The sequence below is a fragment of the Lissotriton vulgaris genome, chromosome 6 (assembly GCF_964263255.1).
Source record: "Lissotriton vulgaris chromosome 6, aLisVul1.2, whole genome shotgun sequence".
NCBI classification, from domain to species: domain Eukaryota; kingdom Metazoa; phylum Chordata; class Amphibia; order Caudata; family Salamandridae; genus Lissotriton; species Lissotriton vulgaris.
The window spans coordinates 251,383,494-251,405,673 of record NC_141694.1 but is presented as its reverse complement, the minus strand read 5'-3'; the positions used below and the strand labels follow the sequence as shown (position 1 = coordinate 251,405,673).

Sequence of the window (22,180 nt, the reverse complement as noted above, 5' to 3'; positions counted from 1 at the left end):
TCTCTGTACTGGGGTGAATGTATGACATTGCTCGGCATTCTGTCCATCAATTGTTTTTGCATAGTAAAAAAAGGCAGTTAATATTTCACAGGCTGTAAAACATATTTGCAATCTGGAAAACAAAAAAAATACGTTGTGTGCCAAGTGTTGTGAATGACCCATACAGCATTGTTAAATGAAAGATGACGACTCCAATATTTTAACATGCTTATGACGGCCTTCACGCATTGCTAATTAATGAACAAAAAACAATTATAACGGTTCACAGTCTAGTCTAATCCCTAATATTAAGGATGGAGGAGCATCTGTAGATGGAGACTACCAAGAAGGAATGTGTTAGTGGCAGTCCTGCAGCGCTAGAGTGAATATATTCCTCACAAACCCACTGTTTACATGTAGGTATTATATGTTCAGATATGATGTTGAGTATTGAGGTGCATGTTATAGTCTGCTCATTCGTAAGTATGTTTCTTCGTGTTCATTTAGACCATGACTCACAGCCTCAAGGGTATGGATACAGCGGCATTCCTTGTAGTTAAGTGAAGAGTCCATGTTGCCACCTCTCTGGTGCATTTCTACGTTTTCAACTACCCACCACTCTATTTGGTCATGAGTGTGCCTGCAGTCGTTGTAGTGTTCCACTAGGGGGACCACCCTGTACTTTACATCTCAGTCTGCTTTGGTGCTGTAGAATTCTGTTTTTTATTTTCTGGCTGGTTTGTCCCACGTAGATCATCTGGCAAGGGCATCTGATGGCGTAGATTACATTTTGGCTGTTGCAGTTTGCAAATTTAGGTAATGTATAGGTTTTCATTCTGTGTGTGAATGAATTACCAGTTTTGGTATATTCGCATACTTTACAGCTCCCACATCTTTGATGGCAAGTTATCGGTGGTAAACCTAGTTGGGTTCTGGATGTCTGGAGTTCTTGGTGTCTCTAGATAGGATGAAACTATGTGGTCCTTGACATTTTTTGCCCTTTTGAAAGAGCACATGGGAGCTTCTGGTATTCCAATCTCATGTCCTACAAGGTTCCAGTAATTCTTAACCACTTTGTTGATATCATGACTTTTTGTGTTAAATGTAGTGATACAGATTAACCTGTCCATTTCCATCGGTTTTTCTTTTATTTCAAGCAGTCTCTCTCGTAGTCTATACCATGCTCTTTTACGCGACCTGTTAAGGAGACCTTTCGGGTACCCTCTGTCATGCAGCTTAGCAATCAGAAGATCTGTTTCTTTGAAATAAATAGTCTTTGCGTCTAGTGCAGTTCCTGCGTAAACGCAAGAATTGCCCATAGGGCAAAGTGTCCCTCAGGTTTCTTGGGTGGTGCGAGTTATAACGTAGCAGGGTATTTCGATCAGTTGGTTTTTAATATAAATTCATTACAATCTTGTCATCTTCTACCTCAAATGTCAGGCCCAAGAATGGTAGTGAGTCTCTATTGTAAGTCATTATAAACTGGATGTCAGTTGAGCAATTGTTTAACCATAGAAGGAAGGTCTTTAGATTTTCTTCTGTTCCGGTCCAAATCATCACAATATCGTCGATGCACCGGTTCCATTTTGTTAGGCTGTCTTTATGCTGATTCTCATTTGAGTATATGTATTTGTCTTCAAAGTTGTTCATAAACAGATTTGCCAGACTGGGGGCAAATCCAGCTCCCATAGCTACTCTTCTACATTGAAAGAAGAATGAGTTCTGAAAGATAAAGTAGTTTTTGACATGGAAATTTGTAGCAGTTGAACCAAAAACTTGGTCGGTATCCAGTGAGGAGATGGACAAGTGTCCAATGTTTTCCTGATTAATGCGATTGCTTTATCTTGCGGTATTGCTGGTGTACCAAGAGCACACATCCAGTGTAACCAAAAGTTGTCTTTATCTGTTAAAAGGATGGTTTCCAAAGATTTCGATCGTCTGCATTGTGTCTCGCAGGAATGAACAAAGGGTTGCAGAAAGCTATCCAAGTAAAGATTCATGGGTTCTAAAATTGAACCAACGAGGCTATCCAATAGCAGGACACTTCTTAGACCCCTCTTTAACATCCCAGTGGCAAACAGATATGGGGCCCTAGCGGAGGAGGATTAACTCATGTTGCAAGGTGGCCATAACATTAGTATTGGGATTTGGGGGGCCAAGAGGGAAACAGGGGGGGGAACACTAGTGGGCAACAGACACTGTATATCCACAGTAGTAACGGAGACGAACCAGGGGACCAACAATTCTCATCTCACTGGGGAGACTTAGATTATGACGGGATTGGCGAAGACATGCTTAACAACCCACCTCCAACCTCTTTGGACCATGTAACTCCTAGCCTACCTAGGGGTGCTCCTCCAAAGGAAGCTGTTGAAGGAATCCCCATGGCTCAGCCAGATGTCATCCGAAGCCCTAGTAATAACAGTCATAATGCATATGGTGGCAATCCTACTCCTGGCCATAAGTTAACCCCTCCGATGCTCATGACGAGCTCAGCTCGTCATGAGGCACGGTGCTTGTGTGCTCATGACGAGCTCAGCTTGTCATGACCACACCCAGGTCTAATATGGCCCAGCACCGGAGAAGAATATCTGCAGCATCGATGAGGTTAAGGATTCTATCATGGAACATCGCTGTAATAAAAAGCAAACTGCATTGCCCAGACTGGGGACAATTTGTAGGCACCCATGATGTGTGTATGTTCCAGGAGACATGGGCAGGAGAGGATCTAGTGAGGGGGGCTATGCAATCTTCAATGTGCTGGCTACCACAGGGGGAAGAGGTAGACCTTCGGCGGCTTATGCACTTGGGTCGCTACCCATTTGGATTGTACTGTTGAGCAGTTGCACACCTCATCCAATGACATTATTGTATTCATTTTCCCTCCAGTAAAAAACTAGCCTTCATCAACATCTATTGCCGTTCTGTAAGCATCACTCAGGAATCACCGACTATAGACTTACTTAACACTTTTATTGACTCAGTGCCCCTGAATGCAAGGCTGATTACAGGGGGAGACCTTAATTGTCAATTTGAGCCCTTGCACCCCCCCACCACTGACGCTTCCTCTAGTGATGAGAACAGTCTTTGGCTAATACATGATCCTCAAATCCCACCTGTAGAGGCCTGACTCCCCTGGTACTCCAGATAAATGCTGTAACTTTAACCCACTCCCTGAGGGCGTGCAACGGCCATACCAAGTCTGACCAGCCAGGGAAGCTAACCTTTAATAGAACAGGACAATCCTTTCTGCTGGATTATATCCTAGTGGAGACAAGCATTTGGCAGTGGGTTGCCGACTTCGCTGTCATGCCGAGACATGACAGTGATCATAACGCCCTGATAGTAGAGCTGGAGCCTCCAGAACTCTATAATCCCACGACCATTGGTACCCCTGTAGGCACCAACCTAACACTTGCCAATAATAGAAGGAAAATCAGATGGGGAACACTCAAGCAGTCACCAGACAAGGCAGCCATATTATATTCTCTAATCATCTCGCCCTTAATGGAAATGGAGTTGGCTGCTACATCACTTAACACTCCACAAACCATTAGCAGACTAGAGACTCTGCATGTAGAACTGTCAACTAGTTTGACTAATATTTTTAACCCTCTTACACACTAAGGCGAACAAGGGTGCCAAGCAAACTTGGCTTAATAACTCTTGTCGCAAGGCCAAAGGTGCTCTCATAGATGCTATCAAACATAGGGATAGACCCTTAATTAAATCAAGCAGGACCCTGTATCAAGATAGTATCAACCTAGCCAAGAAGAACTGGGAGCATGATAGATGGGATGCCATCAAGACAGCACTTTCCAATAGGGATATGAAGATGTTTTGGTCAATAGTGAGCACAGACAGCAGTATAGAGAACTCCGTATTAGAGCCAAATATTGTTGCAGCTGCATGGAAGTTTCACTTCCAGGTCCTGTACTCCACTGAACCCAACGATGAAGCATCTTCGGCAACTTTAGGGAACTCCCATTGGTTTACTCTAACAGAAGTCTTAAACGCAATCAGGAAGCTTCCCCTAGGAAAGGCCCCTGGATTAGAGAAGATCCCGGGGGACCTATTTAGGGAGGAACCTAACATCCGGGGACCCTATCTTTGGGCAATATTTAATGCCATCTTGAATGGCATGAAGATCACAGATTCCTGGTTAGGGGCTGAAATCTTCCTAGTCTCCAAGAAAGGTTCTCCCTCTTGCCCACCAACTATAGGCCGATCAGCCTGATAGACGTCAGCCAGAAATTGTTCTCTAGGATTCTCCTCGAGCGTCCCCACTCTTGGATGGAAGAGCGTGAAATTCGGAGTGCGTATCAGGCTGGTTTTCAGAAGAATATGTCCACCATTGATCAGCTCTTCAGGCTCCAACTAATATATCAGAAGACGGTGTCAATAGAGGGTGGCAGCCTCTATTTGATATTCTGTGACCTTAAATCGGCACATGATATGGTCCCCGAGCCAAATTGTGGGAGGTTCTTGAACAGCTGGGTATCCCGCCCTACCTATTGTCATTGATTAAGCGATTACACACAGGTAATTTTGCCCAAGTCAGGTATGGGAAATCCGGGGAATTGGCCCCCTGCTTCCCAGTTAATAGAGGAGTAAGGCAGGGGTGTGTGCTGCCCCCTACCCTGTTTTGTCTTTTCATAAACGCTCTGGTGGCCCAATTAAATGAAGTAGTGGACAGTGACGCCCCAAAGCTGGTGCATGGCAAGGTGCCAGCAATGATGTTTGCGGATGACACCTTGTTGTTATCTAAGTCCCCTATGGGCATACAAAGGATTCTGGACAAACCCATTGCATTGGAGATTGGACTCAGCCCACTGACCTTTTGGCGTAGAATGTGGGCGACTCCTGAACTAGCAGTCTACCAAACTGAACTCAAGGGGGTTTTGGGACTCCCAGGGGCAGGAAAATTGCCATGGTTTAAATACATAAAAGAAGTATGCGCCAGATTAGGCATGCCTAGCCTATGCAGCTATCCAGAGGAAGTGTCCCCGACAATACCACGACTTGAACTAGTAAAAGCCTATAGATCGCTCAAATTAGCTGATCTGCAGGGGAACACCAAACTCGGGCACCTAACGGGTTTCTTAATATTAAAGACCGGTATCTCTTTGAGCCTTTTCTGGATGATATACAGCCTTCCATCTCAAAGAAGCTGTATATCCAGTTTAGAACAGGGACCATCCCGGTTCATGCATTTACTAACAAATGGTCAAAACATCTCGCCATTGGGTGTCCCTACTGCAATAGCCCTGACGAGTCCGACATTCATGTTCTTTTTTATTATGTCCTGGTTATAAATCCGCCAGACGGCATTGGCTCATACCACTTTGCAGAAACCCGGGCTGCAGGCAGTGTTCGGAGGTGTATAGAATCCTAAAATCTGATACACACCCACCCATAGTTTTTGCTGTGTCCCGATTCCTTAATTCTATGTGGCACAGGCGGAGTAAAGTAGTGTGGCTCACTGGTTAGAGGCGGCAGACCCGAGAGCAGAGGACGGCCCGGGACCAGGGTTCGATTCCCGGCGCGGCAGGTTTCTGGACCAGGGTCAGCGGACTCGATAATTCTCTTGCCTCGGTGCCCACTCTGATCAGCGATCACACTCGGCAACTCTGGGCATTAGCTTGCCTCATCTTCACTAACGGCCCCACCAGACCGGCGGGGATGCCTGGTCTCACCTTGGAGATACCCATTAAGGGACCATCTCTCAGGGAAGCCAGGAAGGGTTTCGCAGCGGTCGAAGCGCCTTGGGACCCTACGGGTAAGTAGTGCGCTATATAAATGCCAATACATACATACATACATTATGCTAAACCCACCCCAGCAACCATAAATCTCTCTCCTTGCACTATGTTTCTTTAGCTTTCTAACATTTTAATATCTTTTATCTGGTTTTAATCATTCTTATTCTTAACTGTTGTAATGACATTGGATAAATCAAAATGCATTGTGGCAATTTTTTTTAATTTGTTGTCAATTACATTTTTAAATATGCTCTAATTTATTTATATATGTATTTGTATTTTTTACTTTTCATGGCCTCCAATGACCAAATAAAGTTTGCTGAATGGAATGGCTATTTGGCATTTGTGAGCAGTGCCGCCATCTGCACTGATGGTGTCTGTGAATGATTGTCGTATTATTACGCTGCAATAATACAATACTTTTTATGCAGAGTTACTCTTGCATGCATTTTCTGTAGTTGTAACATGATTAAATGAATTTGAACTGGTTAGATGTATAACATACATGTTGATGAAATTAATCCAAATTAATTTAGACAGATTAAATGTTAACATACCTGTGAATGAAAAGAATCCTATGGAACTATTTCTTTGTGTCAATGGTTGTGGAATTTGGTACAATGCAAATCAAGGCTAACATAACACTTACTTCCGGTCGCTTGAGTTCTTCTGTCACAGCGTTGATGTTGTTCCACCCACCATAGGCCCAGAGGCCCTGATAAAACGCTATCCCAATCTGTCCATATCCCGTGGCGGTACCCTGGAATGCATTCTGGAAATGCGCATTGTTTCCATTGGCTAACATCAGCACACCGCCACAGACGATGACGAGTAGGGCTATAACTTTTGCAGATGTTAATATGTTCATCACTGACGTAGACAGCTTCACAGCCAAACAGTTGATGACTAGTATGAAAAGAACGCATGCTATAGCTGCACTTTTGATGGCGATTTCAGGTGAAGGGCACCCTGGGTAAAATGGCTTAACAACGTAGTGAGCAAAACTTAACGATATGGCTGCCGTACTTGAAGGCCTTCGCAGGAATACGGTGAGGTAGATGTAAAGGAAGGCGGGGAATGGACCGATATTCCTCAAAAGGTATGTATAGTTTCCTCCAGATTCTTGAATCGTGGTTCCAAGTTCTGCATAGCACAAGGCGCCGAGCATAGTCACCAGGCCGCCCGCGGCCCAGACTGTGAGGCTACCTCCGATGCTTCCCATGTAGACGAGCATCCGCTGAGGAGTCATAAAGATGCCCGAACCAATCATTGATCCTGCAACCAATGACGCAGCGCTAAACAGGCCAATACCGCGCTTCATCCTCAGTGGTTCTCTTTTAGCATCTCCAGTTAGGGCGGGAAGGCGCAGGTCCGTACGCTTCTCTGCCTTCTGCTTCCTCATGGCTACTGTGCATTGACGACTGGTAGCCTGCAACATCCGGACACCTCACAGTAAACGTAAATGGCGGGATGAAAGTTTTGTTGCCTAGATGAATCTGTCAAAATCTAAACATTAACCTCCTTATTAACTCGAGGGGCTTTTGTATTTTTTTATGGATTAACTAGTCCTGAAAAGTGTTTGCTTAACCTGCCCTCATTGTTGTCTCACTTGTTAATGCCTCACTGTTTACACCGTTACTTGTTTGAACAGGTGGTGCTGCTCAAATGGGCAGACTACAGCGTATATTTAGTGTAACACTCGAGTAGGTTTTGGTTTGGAGATTTGCACAGTACCACAAATACGTGTGGCACCACACTCAAACCACGGTGTCAAGGGATTCGTCATCAAGCACCTTTTTATTGTGTCATTCCAGCGGTGTGGCTTTTTAATTCGTTTTATTTATTTATTTACCTGTGTTTAGCCACCATGTCAAGCGCTGTTGACAGGCATTTATTTACATGTGCTGAGAACAAAGGCACAGCGGGAAGACAACGCAGTCTCAGATTAATGGACACTTTATTGATCCGTGATGGGATTTAAATAGCATCTCAGTCAATACATCTTCACTAAGCCCCATTCCCTGATGGGCTCAGAGTATGGTTGGCTACACGCTAGAAGGCGGCATTCCAGACACCAACGTTTCCATAGAACATCGAGTTCACTGGTGCTGATGCAAATTTGCACTGATATGTGCTGCGACTAATCGTTACAAACCCAGTAGACTGCCCAAAATGTTGGTTCCCAAAATGTAGGCGGGGTAAAATGGATGTGAAACTGTGCTTATCAAACACACCCCACAACCTCATTACTTGGGGATTACATGCAGTCTCGAATTAACTTTACCACAGGCAGATAACAGAGGTTCCGTTTGTTTACATGATACGCCCCGTGCTTAGCATGCCATGAGTGAAGAAAGATACGCCGTCCTACATTTGGGTGTGTTCCATTAAAACATTTGAGCGGTACCCTCGAAGATCTGTTTTAATTTTGCCGCATAAACACAAACTTTTGACCCATTCTAGTGCGGCTAAACATTGCACGCAGCTTCAGGGAGCTAGGCCACTTAGACACACGCCTCTGCAGTGCCATAAATCGTTCCTTTAACGCATCCCGGTGGAATTATTTTTCTTTAACCAATTAATTACGTGCAATTTTCTCCACATGGTATTCCACAGTACGTATACATCCTGTGACGTATCAATAGTTTTAGCAGTGCAATTGTTGGAATACTGTGAAAAAATACATAACTCATGATACGCAACAGTAAGTGTTATACAAATGCGAATAGTACAACACAACGCTTCTATAAACGTAAGCACAATGTAGTTCATCCTACAAACGCCATCTCTTCATATGTGGAATGAAACTGCTCTGCAAAGACTGACGCTGCACTGGTGACATCCAAGGAGGAGCATGGTTTGTGCTGACACAGGGGATTACTGTAGATCCACCAAACTAGATTATAGCGTTGAGACTGCACTGTTGGACAATCCGTCTCAGGACAAGGAGTACAATCTGGAACTTTCTTCCGATCGAGGCAAGAAACACCTAATGCCACCGGATTTCATTACAAGACCGGAGGCTACATTATGCAATAACCTTTTATTGCTCCCAGGACATGCAGCCCTTTAAAGTGTAACAAACATCATAAAGAAACATTCCATAGCAACAACAAAGCACCATGACGACCAGCCATCTTCCTCTTTTATTCGCTGCCCACGGACAGTTAAGTACAACTTCTTCTTGTCTCTCATGACTTTCTGTTTAAGATATTTAGGCTGATTTACTGCCTCTTTGGCATTATTTTAATCTCTTTCAGCATGTGTGTAATTAATGAATGAAACGTTTTTTCTTAGCCCCCATTTTCTTGTGAGTTACCATTTTATTCGTGCCCTTACTTTGTAGAGCGTCTTGTCATTAATATATATATATTTGGAAGGTGAGTATATCTCCTACCTCTCTCAGATACCCTTCCAATTTCGGTTGGGTCCCTTTCTCTTTCCTATTTTCCACTGAGGCTACTGAGGCTCCGCTCGCTCTCTGCCCCCAAACAAGCTCGATATCGGCGTTTCCGCCACCAAACACGCTCATTACCGCCCCTCACTGAGCCGATGTACCTTCGGCGGGCTGCGGGCTCCTGATTCAGACCCGCTGCGCTATGCGGCCTGCTTCCGGGTCCCTCCCGTTACTCGGAGGTGACCCGCTCGGCCAAAATGGTTCACTTTTGCTCTTGCTGTGACCCGCAAAGCAAAAATTTGACTGTAAACACAGCGCGAGACCCGTCCTCGCGCTCTCCTTCAGCGCTTTTTAACTGCCTGTTTTCTCTGTCTCCGTTTGCCGACCCGACTGCCTTCCCTCGCTCCCCTGACCTTTGGGCCTTAAATCTCTAGTTTAGGTAGCGCTTTCAGCGGATCTAACCCTTTTAACCTGAATACTTGATATTAAAAAAAAAAAAAAAAGGGGGAACACTTTATAACAGGTAGCGCTTATTTATTTATTGTTTATTCTTCTGACATCCCTTGTTGCATTATGTCACAGGGAGACTCCTCTGTTAATGACCCCCCCATTACTCAAGCCTCCCTTATAGGTCTCTTTGAGAGCCATTTAAAATCTTCCCTTAATGAAGCTATCGAAGCTGCTCTTAAGAGGAAAAGGGACATTCCTATTGAGCCAACGCTCTTTTCATCGGATGATGATGAGGTGGACCCGCTCCCCTCTAAAGGCGGTAAGGCTGTTAAAAAATCTAAACACATTGAACCTCAAAATCTTCCAGGGGGAACATCTGATAAAGTTTTATCTGTGGGTAGCCTTTGCGCTACAAGTGATGCGGGTGTCCCGAGCGGCACAAAAAGATCGAGCGGCCTTAATGGCGCAAAGAGCACAGGTGTCCCTTGCGGCACGCAGAGATTGGGTGTCCATCGCGGCACAATTGACCTCGTCAATGATGATGACGATTATTTATCCCCATTGGATTTGGAAGAGGAGGCTGATGAGTACGTATTTGATCCTCTAGAAAAGCTTGAGGACGACCTCCTTGACGAGGACTTGACTCTAACCTCTACTAATCTCAACACCATTAAAGACCCATCGGGGAATGAAATGTTTAATCCTTCCAAGATCACCCATCCTAGAGGTTCAGATTGGTGGCCTTTGGACCACGTCTCCCAATTTATTAAAACCTGGATTGGCAAACCTCTTGAAAAGGATTCGCGTAACCTTATGAAGTCTGAGTGTCCCAAACCCTTTTTGGATAACAAAGCAGGGTCAACCCCTAATCTTGATCCTGAACTTTTAACCTTTTTATTTAAAACTGGGAGAGATCCCCGCAAAGGCCTGGAACGCTGCCTTAAGCAGTGCTAGGATAAACTTTTGGATACCCTCGGCCCTTTGGCTAGGATCCTTGACATGGCTGAAGAGGCCTCCTTGAATGGCACTCCAGTTGACACTGAACTCCTTAGAGGCTGGAGCCAGCGTGCCATATGTCTTTTGGGTAACGCTAACGCTAACCTTACCTCGGAGAGAAGGAGAGCGATCCTAATGCGTATGAATCCCAAGTTAGGGGATTTGGCCAACAAAGATGTGCAAGGGGATCCCAATGGTCTTCTATTCGGAGAGTCCTTTATTAAGTCCCTTGGCAAATATGTATCCACCTTTGCAGCTTTTAACAAAGCACAGACAAATATGAGACGAATGTTTGGCGGACGATTTTTTGGAAGGGTCGGCAGGGGAGGATCGGCTGTCGGCCGTGGTTACAACAGATCCTACTACCAACAGAATCAGCGTGGCTACTCAAGGAACTACCGGGGATACGGTAACTTCTTTCCCCAAAGAGGCCGGAACTATTGTAACAGAGGTGGTACCGGTCGTGGAAGATTCCAGTCCCAAGGACAGGGACAAGGTAAGACTCCCTCTTCTTGGTTCTTCCCTTCCAAGGGTAGGGGGAAGACTCTCCCTTTTCAGTCACGTTTGGCCTTCCATAACAAACGATGCTTGGATCTTGGAGACGGTAAGGGGATTCAAGATAGATTTCATATCGATTCCCTTTCAGGCCAAACAACCCAGGGAGCTTTCTCTAGACCAAGAACAGTCAGTTTTGGTAGATGCAGAAGTGAATCAAATGCTAGAGAAAGGTGCGATACGCATCGTCCAAAATTCTGGTCAGGGTTTTGTGAGTACAATCTTCTTGGTGAAGAAAAAAGAAAAGGGTTGTTGGCGTCCTGTAATAAACCTGAAGGAACTGAATTCTTTTCTGGTCTACCGCCATTTCAAAATGGAGGGTATTCACCTCCTGAGAGATCTCCTTCAAAGAGGAGATTGGCTCATAAAATTGGATCTCAAGGACGCTTACTTTACAATCCCTATGGATCCTTTCTCTCAGAAGTTCCTGAGGTTCGTTTGGAGGAATGTAACTTACCAGTTCCAATGTCTCCCTTTCGGCCTATCTTCCGCCCCTTGGTGCTTCACCAAGGTGCTCAGGCCTGTAGTCGCCTCTTTAAGAAGAAGAGGGGTTCGCCTTATTATCTATCTAGACGACATCTTACTGATGTCCCAGAGCAAAGAAGAACTCCTATCCCATATGGATTGGACAGTAAGTCTCTTGGAGAGTCTTGGCTTTATTATCAATATAGAAAAGTCTATTATGACGCCTTCTCAAAATCTGGAATTTTTAGGTTTTCAGGTGGACACAACCTTAACCCAGTTACAACTTCCCAAAAAGAAGCTAGCCAAAATAAAGAAGGAAGTTTCTTATGTCTTATCCAAGGACCAAGAGTTTGAGAGAATTAGCGAGAATAGTGGGTCTCTTATCTTCTTCCATCCAGGCTATTTCTCCAGGTCCCCTTCACTACAGGGCCTTACAGAGACTCAAAGCTTCAGGTCTGAGGAGGGGTCTTTGGTACTCAGACATAGTTCCCCTCTCCCAAGATGCTCGGGAGGATCTTATATGGTGGCGAAACAACTTAGACAGTTGGAATGGAAAGGCAATTTTCGGAAATTCACCGAGTTTTTGTCTTGGAATCCGACGCGAGCAATCTTGGTTGGGGTGCCAGACTTGGAGAGGTGGAAACTGGGGGGAAATGGTCGAGAGAAGAGCTAACCCTTCACATAAACTCTCTAGAGATGTTGGCGTGCTTGAATGCCCTGATGAGCTTCAAGTCTATCCTCCAAAACAATGTGGTCCTGGTCAAGCTAGACAATTTCTCAGCCGTTACTTATATCAATCGGCTAGGGGGAGCAAAGTCGAAATCCCTAGCGGATCTTGCGGAAAAGATCTGGTATTTCTGCTGGGATCACAAGATTTCTCTGAGAGCCGAGTTTATTCCGGGTCTCCTAAACACAAGGGCAGACTGGAATTCGAGATTCCTAAAGGACTCCAGCGACTGGAAACTGGACCCTTCAGTGTTCCAGAAAATCTCAATGCTGTGGGGTCCTTTCGAAGTAGACCTTTTTGCAAGCAGACTTACCTTTCAGGTAGATCGCTTCTTCAGTTGGAGGCCAGACCCCTTAGCCTTAGCAGTGGACGGTCTTCTCCAACCCTGGAAGTCCCTGCTGTCCTATGCCTTCCCCCCCTTTGCCCTAATCCAAAGAGTTCTTTTGAAAGTTCGAAGAGAGCTTTGCCAAACTGTTCTAATTACTCCCTTTTGGAGTTCTCAGATTTGGTTCCCGGGGTGATGGAGTTAACAATAGACTTCCCTCGCCTTATCCCCGGGAGTTTAGATCTTCTTCGGGGTCCCGACGGAGAATTTCATCCTCTTCTCTTAGAAGACAAAATGGACCTTCTTGTCTGGAAGATTTCAGGGGTTCGGGAAGATACTCGGGCCTTTCAGGAGAGGCTAAAGACCTTTTGGATGAATCATGGGCTCCGGGAACGAGGAGAAGATATATTGGTTCCTGGAAAAAGTGGTGTAGTTGGTGCTTGGAACGGGATTTGGATCCCGTGGCTGCCCCTCCTGTAGAAGTGGCAAATTTCCTTGCAGATCTTTTTAGGTCTGGACTTTCTTACAGAACAGTTAACTGCTACAGATCTGCAATTTCTGCAGGTCACTCTCTATCAAATGATTTCTCTATTGGTACTGACCCTCTAGTTCGTAGAGTTATGAAAGGTATAAGACTCAAACGTCCTCCTAAGGCTAAGTATAATTCTTTATGGAATGTTAATCTTGTTTTTTATCTTTTTACCTCATGGCCTGATAACCTTTCTCTTTCCAGGAAACAGCTGTCTACTAAGTTAGCTACTCTCCTTTGTCTAATTTCTTTTAGACGTGTTTCTGATGTTAAGGCTTTAGAAATCTGTAATAAAATGTATTCTCCTGATGGTGTACTGTTTGAAATTTGGAAAAGAACTAAAACTATGTCTGAAAATATTTTTTATCCTTACTTTTTGGATTGTCCCAAACTCTGTGTTGTTAATTGTATCAAAGCTTATGAGCAAAAGATGAGTGTTTTAAGACCTTTAAATGAAAATCAGTTACTGATTTCATATGTTAAACCCTTTCGGGCAGTCTCTTCTGCTACAATTTCGAGATGGGTGAGAACTGTTATGCTTGAAGCTGGCATAGATCTATCCAAATTTGGTGCTCACTCTTCTCGAGGTGCTATGGCCAGCAAGGTTTTTTGGAGTGGTGGCTCTATTTCAGATATCCTCAAAGCAGCAGATTGGTCTAATGCCTCCACTTTTGTTAATTTTTATCTTAAACCTGTCGAACATGTGAGTAACGTTGCTTTACAGAGCTTTAAACGTGCATAATGTAGCCTCCGGTCTTGTAATGAAATGTCGATTCTCCAATTATCATGCTGAGAGAATCTTGATTTCATTAAAGACAACGGAGGCTGACATTATCCCCCCCACCACTCCCTGGTGGTTGATTTGTTTATTCTGTGTTTTTTAACATTTGCAGGATGTCACATCTTTAATCCTTGCCTGCTTTTTATGTCTCTATTTTTTTGTGCGTTTTTTACCATAAATTTCTTTCTTCCTTTTCAGAATCTTCATAATTATAAAAGAATCTATGGAGCATGTTTTTTTGGAAGAAGTTGTTTTATTCGTTTGCAGCTCTAAGAGGAAGATGGCTGGTCGTCATGGTGCTTTGTTGTTGCTATGGAATGTTTCTTTATGATGTTTGTTACACTTTAAAGGGCTGCATGTCCTGGGAGCAATAAAAGGTTATTGCATAATGTCAGCCTCCGTTGTCTTTAATGAAATCAAGATTCTCTCAGCATGATAATTGGAGAATCGACATTTACCCAAAGCAGTGGCGGTCTGTTTTTTCTCAAAGGACCTCCCCATTGAGCAGATTGGGACAAGGGGGGGTTGGACTCCGGGTGATAGCACCCTAAAACTGAAACCAGCCACCTTATGGATGGCAAACTCAACCAGGTGCGTAATTATCTCTCACTGACCTTTGCATTACACCATGTACAAGCAAGCTACACATTCACAGCGATGGCGAGTGAGCAGCCTGTAATACATGGATGATGACAACCATGGCTTCAAGTGCCAGATGTACAATGTTTTTTTCAGGTCACAAACCGTTAGTGACCGGTAAAAAACATGTTCCTATGTACTAAACTACATAGTGCAAGGTTAACACCCACTTACCCTTACCTTTGAGGAGCTTAATTTGTAATGGGACGAAGATAATTTGAGTTCTGTTTTATGACCAGCTTGTCATGTCACAACAGAGATTGAAGCACATTGCTCGACATATGTGGCTATGCCTAGTATGCAAGAACTTGAGCACTAGCCAGTATTCTGGCACTTTGCTTTGAGCATGTTTTTAAATATTGTGTGGTTCAAACAAAAATCCATTGTGTATGTTACACTTGTTGTATCCTAAACAATCTGCTGAAATGTGTTTTACTCGTGTATTACGAATGTATTCATTGTTCTATTTTAGATTTTTTTTTTTTAGCATGGATGTTTCCTGGATTTATTTTAGAAATAAGTATATATTTAATTTGACACATTTAATTGTTCAATACACCGCAAAAACGTGAACTATTCGACAAAACCCCTAACGGGATCGTTGTGGGCTTTGCGAATCAATGGCACTGACATAACAGGCGTCCAAAAATATGAATGCCAAACACAAGTTACCATCAACAAAAAAACATAAATGATTGAATCAGTCAATACATTATTATTGCCACATGAACTATGCAAATGATTATGCTAAATGAATAACGTTATGGCACCAAGTGTTATCTAAATGATTGATGCAATGTAGTACTGAACCCATTATAAGATGGCCGCCACAAGTAATGATGTAATTACAAGCTTTGTGCCGTTTTTTATGTTTACTCTTTTAGAACATGTGACAGGTTGTCACCATGGTTTTATTTAAATTACCAAACAAACAAGTGCGAGTTTACACTGACGAAGGCGGCAACGCCGAAACGCGTTTGTAACCTTGACTAACTGCAAAAAGTTTCTGCTATTAAACAACTTGGCGAAACCACGCTGTATTGGCTTTGAGTGCTCTTTATCTAAAAAGGAATCCCGAGGATTGTGGGGTTTGGCGTTGTTAATACATCACGCACACCATCGTGCAGAAAGAGGCACCCGTGGACGTAGTGGAGCGGTGGTTGGTGGAACCTGCGTGCCGAAAATTTGATTACCGACTGGCCCCGCTGGATAGACGTGCAAGAAGCACGACTTGGAAATCGAGCGGAAAAGCGGAACACAAGCCCCGGAAGGACGACGGATCCCGAGGTAACCCGGTGATTGGGGAGATCCTGAATGGGTGAGTGAGCGACGCCTGCATTTCTCTGTTTAACATTCTGGCAGACCACATACAGCCTAAGCGAAGGGAAAGCCAAGTTCAGAAAAATAAACTGTTGCAGAGAGAAATGTTCACAGATAGTGAAAGGGAGAAAGCAGCAGATACATTGTTTATACCCCAAACGGGGGCGAGAAAGAAAGACATTCCGTCACAAAAAGCAGAAGCACCTGACACTCTCACCAAGCTCTTTTCCACACTTGAGAAAACCTATGAGCGAGAAATTCGCAAGTGGTGGGAGGCCACCAGCCTGCAAAAATATTTGGAAGTTGGGTGAGTCCCTAGAGGACCGAGGATCCTTTTAGTCCCTTCATATGAAAATCCAAACGACGAGTTATTGCGGGAATGGTCTGAATTTATGAATAGTGTGATGCAGGGAATGCTGAAACTGCTAGTGAAACATGCATGGAATGACAGAACCAAATTACAAGAGGAGATAAAGGATATTGAGGAGAAGATCAGCAACGACAAAGACACGAAGAAATGCGAGGAATTGCGGGAGCATATGAAGAAAAGATTAATTGATTACGAAAACGTAATTAAATTAAGGAAACAATCCAAGTTCATCCGAGATGAAAAAGACTATGCAAATGGGAGGATTCTAACATTTGCAAGGAAATATGATGCCCCCAGGAAAACACTACAACAAGACAAACTAAGAAATAGAACCCCGGCGAGTACTGAGGAGTCGGAAGTCTCTGAGGACGAATCAGTCAGGGCTAAAAACACAGGGGGAGAGAAAGGTGCAGAAGGTGGCGGGCACCATTCAGAAGCAGGACCATTGACACCTGCCTCAGAGTCTGATTCTTTTTTCGAGGAATAGGAGGTCATAACAGGACTCCGACAACGACCTGCGGCAACCACACACCCACCAAAACCCTCAAGAGGAAAACGAGGAGCGGCAGGCGGGGTCGCACAAGGAAGATCTACCCCGGTGGTGACGAGGAGCACCAGAGGGAAGAATTGGAAATTACCACAACAATGCCGACACAGAACACTATAATCAATTTATCGGATAGAAAATTGACAAAAAACGAAGAAAGAATTCTACAACTTGGGTTAACTTTCTGTCTAACTCCTGCATTTGATTACACACAGACACGGATAGATCTGTTTAGATTTATCAGAAAAATCAAACTACAAAAGATACACACCCTAAACCCAAAGAATGACGATGGAACAGGAATGGAGGAGATTGATCCACTAGCAGCAATAACTGGGAAAGATTTACATGCCATCGCTATGGCACAAATCAGGATTGGAATGAGTGACTCCCAGGACTGGGAAGCACAACCCACGCAGATGTTGGAGGAATGTGGGATCACACAACAAGGCTGCAAAAGTAAAATGACAATAAAATCCAAAATCAATCCGAGAACTCCACATGATGGAATTGACACATTTCAGCAGGTGGTTATTGAGGAATTAAAAAGGACTACAAGAAGAGAAATTCAACTGGAAAAGAAAAAATTTGAAAAAGGAAGAATGGGCTGTAATTAAAAGCTTAAAAGAGGATGAGAATATCATAATTAAACCCAGTGATAAGGGCGGGAATATCGTCATCCTAAAACGCAGCCAATATGAGGACGAGGCGCTTTCCAAATTGAACAACAAAGAACATTACATGGAAGTGAAAAGGGAAAAACATACAGAAAGTACTAGAACCTTCAATAACCTGATTACAAAATGGAAGGATGAAGGAATTTTGGATTTCAAAGACTGGAGTAACCTGAAATGCGAATTTCCTCAGATTGCTACGTTCTATCACCTACCTAAGGTGCATAAGAGTAAAATATGGCCTCCAGGTAGACCTATTGTGTCTGCAAAAGACAGTCTGTTAGAGAAAACCTCAACCTACATCGATAGCTTCATTTCTCCTTTTGTTAAAGATCTCAGCTCGTACTTGAAGGATACAAAGGATTTTTTGAGAATCATACAGGATGTCAAGTAGGAGGAGGATATGATCCTAATAACATTGGACATTGCCAGCTTATATACTTCAATCAGGCATGAAGATGGCCTGTTGGCAATGAAGAGTTTCCTGGACAATAGATTTCTCAAATATCGAAGCCACAATGCAATGTTGTTGGAATTAAACTTCTGTTTAAGAAACAATATCTTCTTATTTGCAGGGAAATTGTACCTACAACTCCAGGGGACCGCGATGGGCACGTTCTTCGCCCCCAGCTACGCGAACCTATTCATGGGCTGGTGGGAGAAGCACGTGGCCTGGGCGGGGGACAATGACCGGTGGATGAATAACATCATTCTGTGGTCCCGCTACATCGATGACTTGTTCTTGGGGTGGCGGGGTTCACAGGATGAGGCTGAGGAATACATTGCTGTATTGAACAACAATAATTTGAACCTCAGCTTCACTAGCAACATCAGCAGGAGTGAGGTCTTCTACTTGGACCTCCGGGTCTATATGGAAGATGGCATAATCCAAACTGCAGTCTATCGAAAACCCACTGCGGGTAACACAATTCTGCACTCACACAGCTATCACCCCATAGCGTAATTAATAAAATTCCCCTGGGAGAGTTCTTGCGGATGAAACGCAACTGCTCGACCAAACAGGAGTTTGAGAAAGCGAAGGACCAATCCTGAAAGAGATTTGTACAAAGAGGATATTGCAAAGGGATTCTAGATCAAGCTGAGATTAGAAGCAACTTAGTGGGGAGAAAAGACCTACTAATAGATAAACCCAAACTTGCTGAATCAAAAATCAGAATGATCACTGACTATTCAGAGAAGTCACCAGAAATGTTTAACATCATGAGGAAAAACTGGAAAATCTTGAAGACAGACTCTATAATAGGGAAATCCCTATCCAATTACCCTCTCATTTCATACAGAAAGGGAAACTCCTTTAAAGACCACCTAGTTGACAGCCACTATGAGAGCAGAAAAAAGAAAAAAAAATCGACTGTTTTGGGTTTCTTCCCATGCATGAAATGCAAGGCCTGTAAAAATTCAAAGAAGGTCAAAGAATATCAAATTCCAGGGAGGAAAACAAAGATATCGAAACTGCTCAATTGCAATTCTGACTACACTGTGTACTGCTTAATATGCCAGTGTGGGAAAAAGTATATAGGGAGCACAGTGAAACAAACCAAGCTTAGGGTCCTTGAACATATGAGGGCTATTACCTCAAAAGATCCAAGCTATCCAGTAGCTCGCCATTTTGAACAAATACATAATAGCAACAGCAGTCTACTGACCTATTTCATACTGGACCAATTAGTCAGAACGGACAGAGGGGGGAACTGGGTAAAAAAGTTAAGAACCTTAGAATCAAGGTTCATTATCCAGCTCCAGACTAAGACCCCAGGCGGGATGAACAACGAAGAAGAGATGTGGACTCATATCTAAGATGTTGTCATCCTGGTCCCCTGCAAAATAACATGTAAACCTTGAGAGAGCTAATAGGTAAAGGAGATGAAAACTAAAATGCTGCCTGCCCTACTCCTGAAAACAAAATAATATTCTGCTATCAAAAAGTATAGGAACAATTATAAATGACTACTGTGTAAACACACAACATGGCCAACATGAAATTGGCCCATTCAGGGCTTGATTGTACTTAATTTGACACATTTAATTGTTCCATACACCGCAAAAACGTGAAATAATAATAATAATAATCTTTATTCGGTTTTTTAGCAATTGCAAAACCATAAAAGATGTCATTGAATACAAACATTCGCAGTAAAAAGGTACAATTAAAAATACAGTTTAAGAAAGTGAAGCCAGCAGTTTACGTGGAATATGAGTTGGTCCTTTGTTTCTACAGATTATTTCTGTGCCTCATTATGCACTTTAAAAAATTTAATACGTGATACACGGTGGCTTCAGAGTCCAAAGATTGAAGTGCCAACATGGCTGGACGACATTGTCTAAAACCCCATTTTTTTAATAGAGAGATAATCCATATTTTTCGGTGGGTGTGGAAGAACTTGCAAAACAGTATTGTGTGCATGGTACACTGTTGGGAAAGATCGTCGCATGGGCACGAGTCCATCGGAGTATTCCAGTTATTTTTTTCCGGAAATGTCACTAGTCTGAAAAAAAGATTCAGTCTGAACCTTGTTAGGAGCATCTTTTCATAAGCGGTGATCTCTAAGGTCAAATATAGCTGAATTTTTGGAGACTGCTGTATCATAATTGCATGCAGAACAGATTTTTTTGTAATCAACGAAGACAGTCTCAGGGATTCCAGGTGGCTCAATGCAGTTTGCTTCAGTTCCTTTTTGGATATCTCTTTTAGGGTTTCTGGTTTATAGTAATATTGTTGTAAGCCCAGGTCGGAAAAAAAGTGTCTTACATAGGAGAGCCAAGCTATTTTATTGGCGTGGTCCAACTCCATAGTATCCTGTAGGATGGTTTTAGTCAGGCTGTTTTTTTCCGATAGCCAGACTCGCCTCCAGAGCATAAGGGGTTGTATTTTAATTAGGTCTTCAATATATGAGATTCCCAATTCTATATGTGAGGCGTAGGTGGAAGTGCCTCGTGGTGTTGATAGAAGGAATCTCATGAAGACATTTTCCTCTTTTTGTATAGAGCCAATAGATGTATGTCCCCAGATCCCTGCGCCGTATAGTGCGATGGCTTGGCATTTCGCAGCATATATCTGCAGCAATTCTACTGGAGGTCTTTTTCCGAGCTTGTTTGAGAATTTCATCAGCGCCATGATTGCTCGTTTGAATAGATGTCTCCTGGCCTCTACCGCCGCTTTCCAGTTTAGGGCGTCATCTATCATAATACCTAAGTAGGGGTATTGTGAGGTCTTTTCAATTTTTTGGTCTTTCAGAAAGATGGGCTTCGTTGCTTTTCTTGGTCCGCCGACTACCATGACAAAAGTTTTTTTAACATTAATATGCAAGTCCAAATCACCCATAAAATCTGCATATTTAGTTAAAGATTTCTGCAGTTCAATGGGGGTGCGAGCTAAAATGACTGCATCGTCCGCGTAAAGTAGTGCGGGGATCAAGCGTTCTTTTGCTCTTGGGAGGTCCCTCCCCGCTCTCAGCATGGTCTCTTCTAGGCCATTGGTATAGAGAGAGAAGAGAAAGGGGGCCAGGACACAGCCTTGCCTCACTCCCCGCTCTACTCTGAATGGTGCCGTCAGTTCTCCTCTTGTCCCATACCTCACTCTCGCCGTGGCTTCACTGTAAAGCTCCCTTAAGAAGTCCAAGAGAGGAGGATCTACTCCCATTTTGCTCAGCAGTGACCAAAGCTTAGCATGCGAAACACAATCAAATGCGGAGGACAGATCCACATATGCCATATAAATGGCACCAGGTTTAGCGTGGGTATATTTAGATGTTATCAGGCTTAGATTTAGAGCCTGTTCGACCGTACCAAAGCCCTCCCTGAAGCCGAACTGTAGGTCCGAAAGGATGTTTTTGTCTTCTACCCATAGTTGTAGCTTTTCAAGGAGGACTCTGCCAACTACTTTGCCCAGAGAGTCGAGGAGCGAGATTGGTCGATAACACATAGGGGTCGATTAGGATCGCGGACGGACTTGCGTCCGTCCGCGACCCCAGAGCAGGAGGGAACCTCCGCATGGCATGTGGAGTTCCCTCCTGTGCAATTAGGATGTGACCGCAAGGGTTGCGGTCACATCCTCTATTTTTAACATTGCCGCGGGTGCAGCTTCAAGCTGCACCCGCGGCAATGTTAAAAATGCACGCATTGCATTTGCATGCAGAAAGAGACAGGCACCGCGCGGTGCCTGCCGCTTTCTGCATGCAAATGCATGGGGGTACCATAGGCACCCCCCATGTGCACCCCCCACCCCCCCTTCACCTAGGGGGCCCGCAACGGGCCCCCGCAGTGAAGTTCCGTATGCTTTTCCGCGGCGGAAAACCCGCCGCGGAAAAGCATACTTTACTGGCCATCCTAATATGGTGGACGGTGTCTTCCAGACACCGTCACCATATTAGAGCTTTTCCGCTGCAGTTGTAATCCGACCGCGGCGGAAAAGCTGCGGATGTAAACCAGGACCCACCAGCCATCCTAATCTGGCGGTGGGTCTTTGGTCAGTCCGCTGCGGAATTTCCGCATCCTCGGGGCCGGCGGTGGCTTCCGCCGGCCCCGAGGATGCGGAAAATCCGCAATCATAATGACCCCCTTAGTGTCTTGTCGGTCCCCCTTCTTGAAGATTGGGACCATGATGGAAGATGACCATGAATCTAGGAGGCCGAGTTTCATTGTTG

General features: G+C 44.0%; 1 protein-coding gene across 2 annotated transcripts in view; it reads right to left on the bottom strand.

The window, feature by feature from the left end:
• LOC147707089 (b(0,+)-type amino acid transporter 1-like) overlaps positions 1-22,180 on the bottom strand; it is a 478,142-nt gene that overhangs the window by 399,528 nt on the left and 56,434 nt on the right. Inside the window, exon 1 of one of the 2 annotated variants that reach the window (XM_086926280.1) lies at positions 6,391-7,143. The exons of the other annotated variant lie outside the window; for it this stretch is intronic. Within the exon in view, the coding sequence (XP_086782406.1) occupies positions 6,391-7,143 (753 nt within the window). Of the gene's footprint in view, positions 1-6,390; positions 7,144-22,180 lie in introns of those variants that run through there. 2 annotated transcript variants of the gene reach the window in all.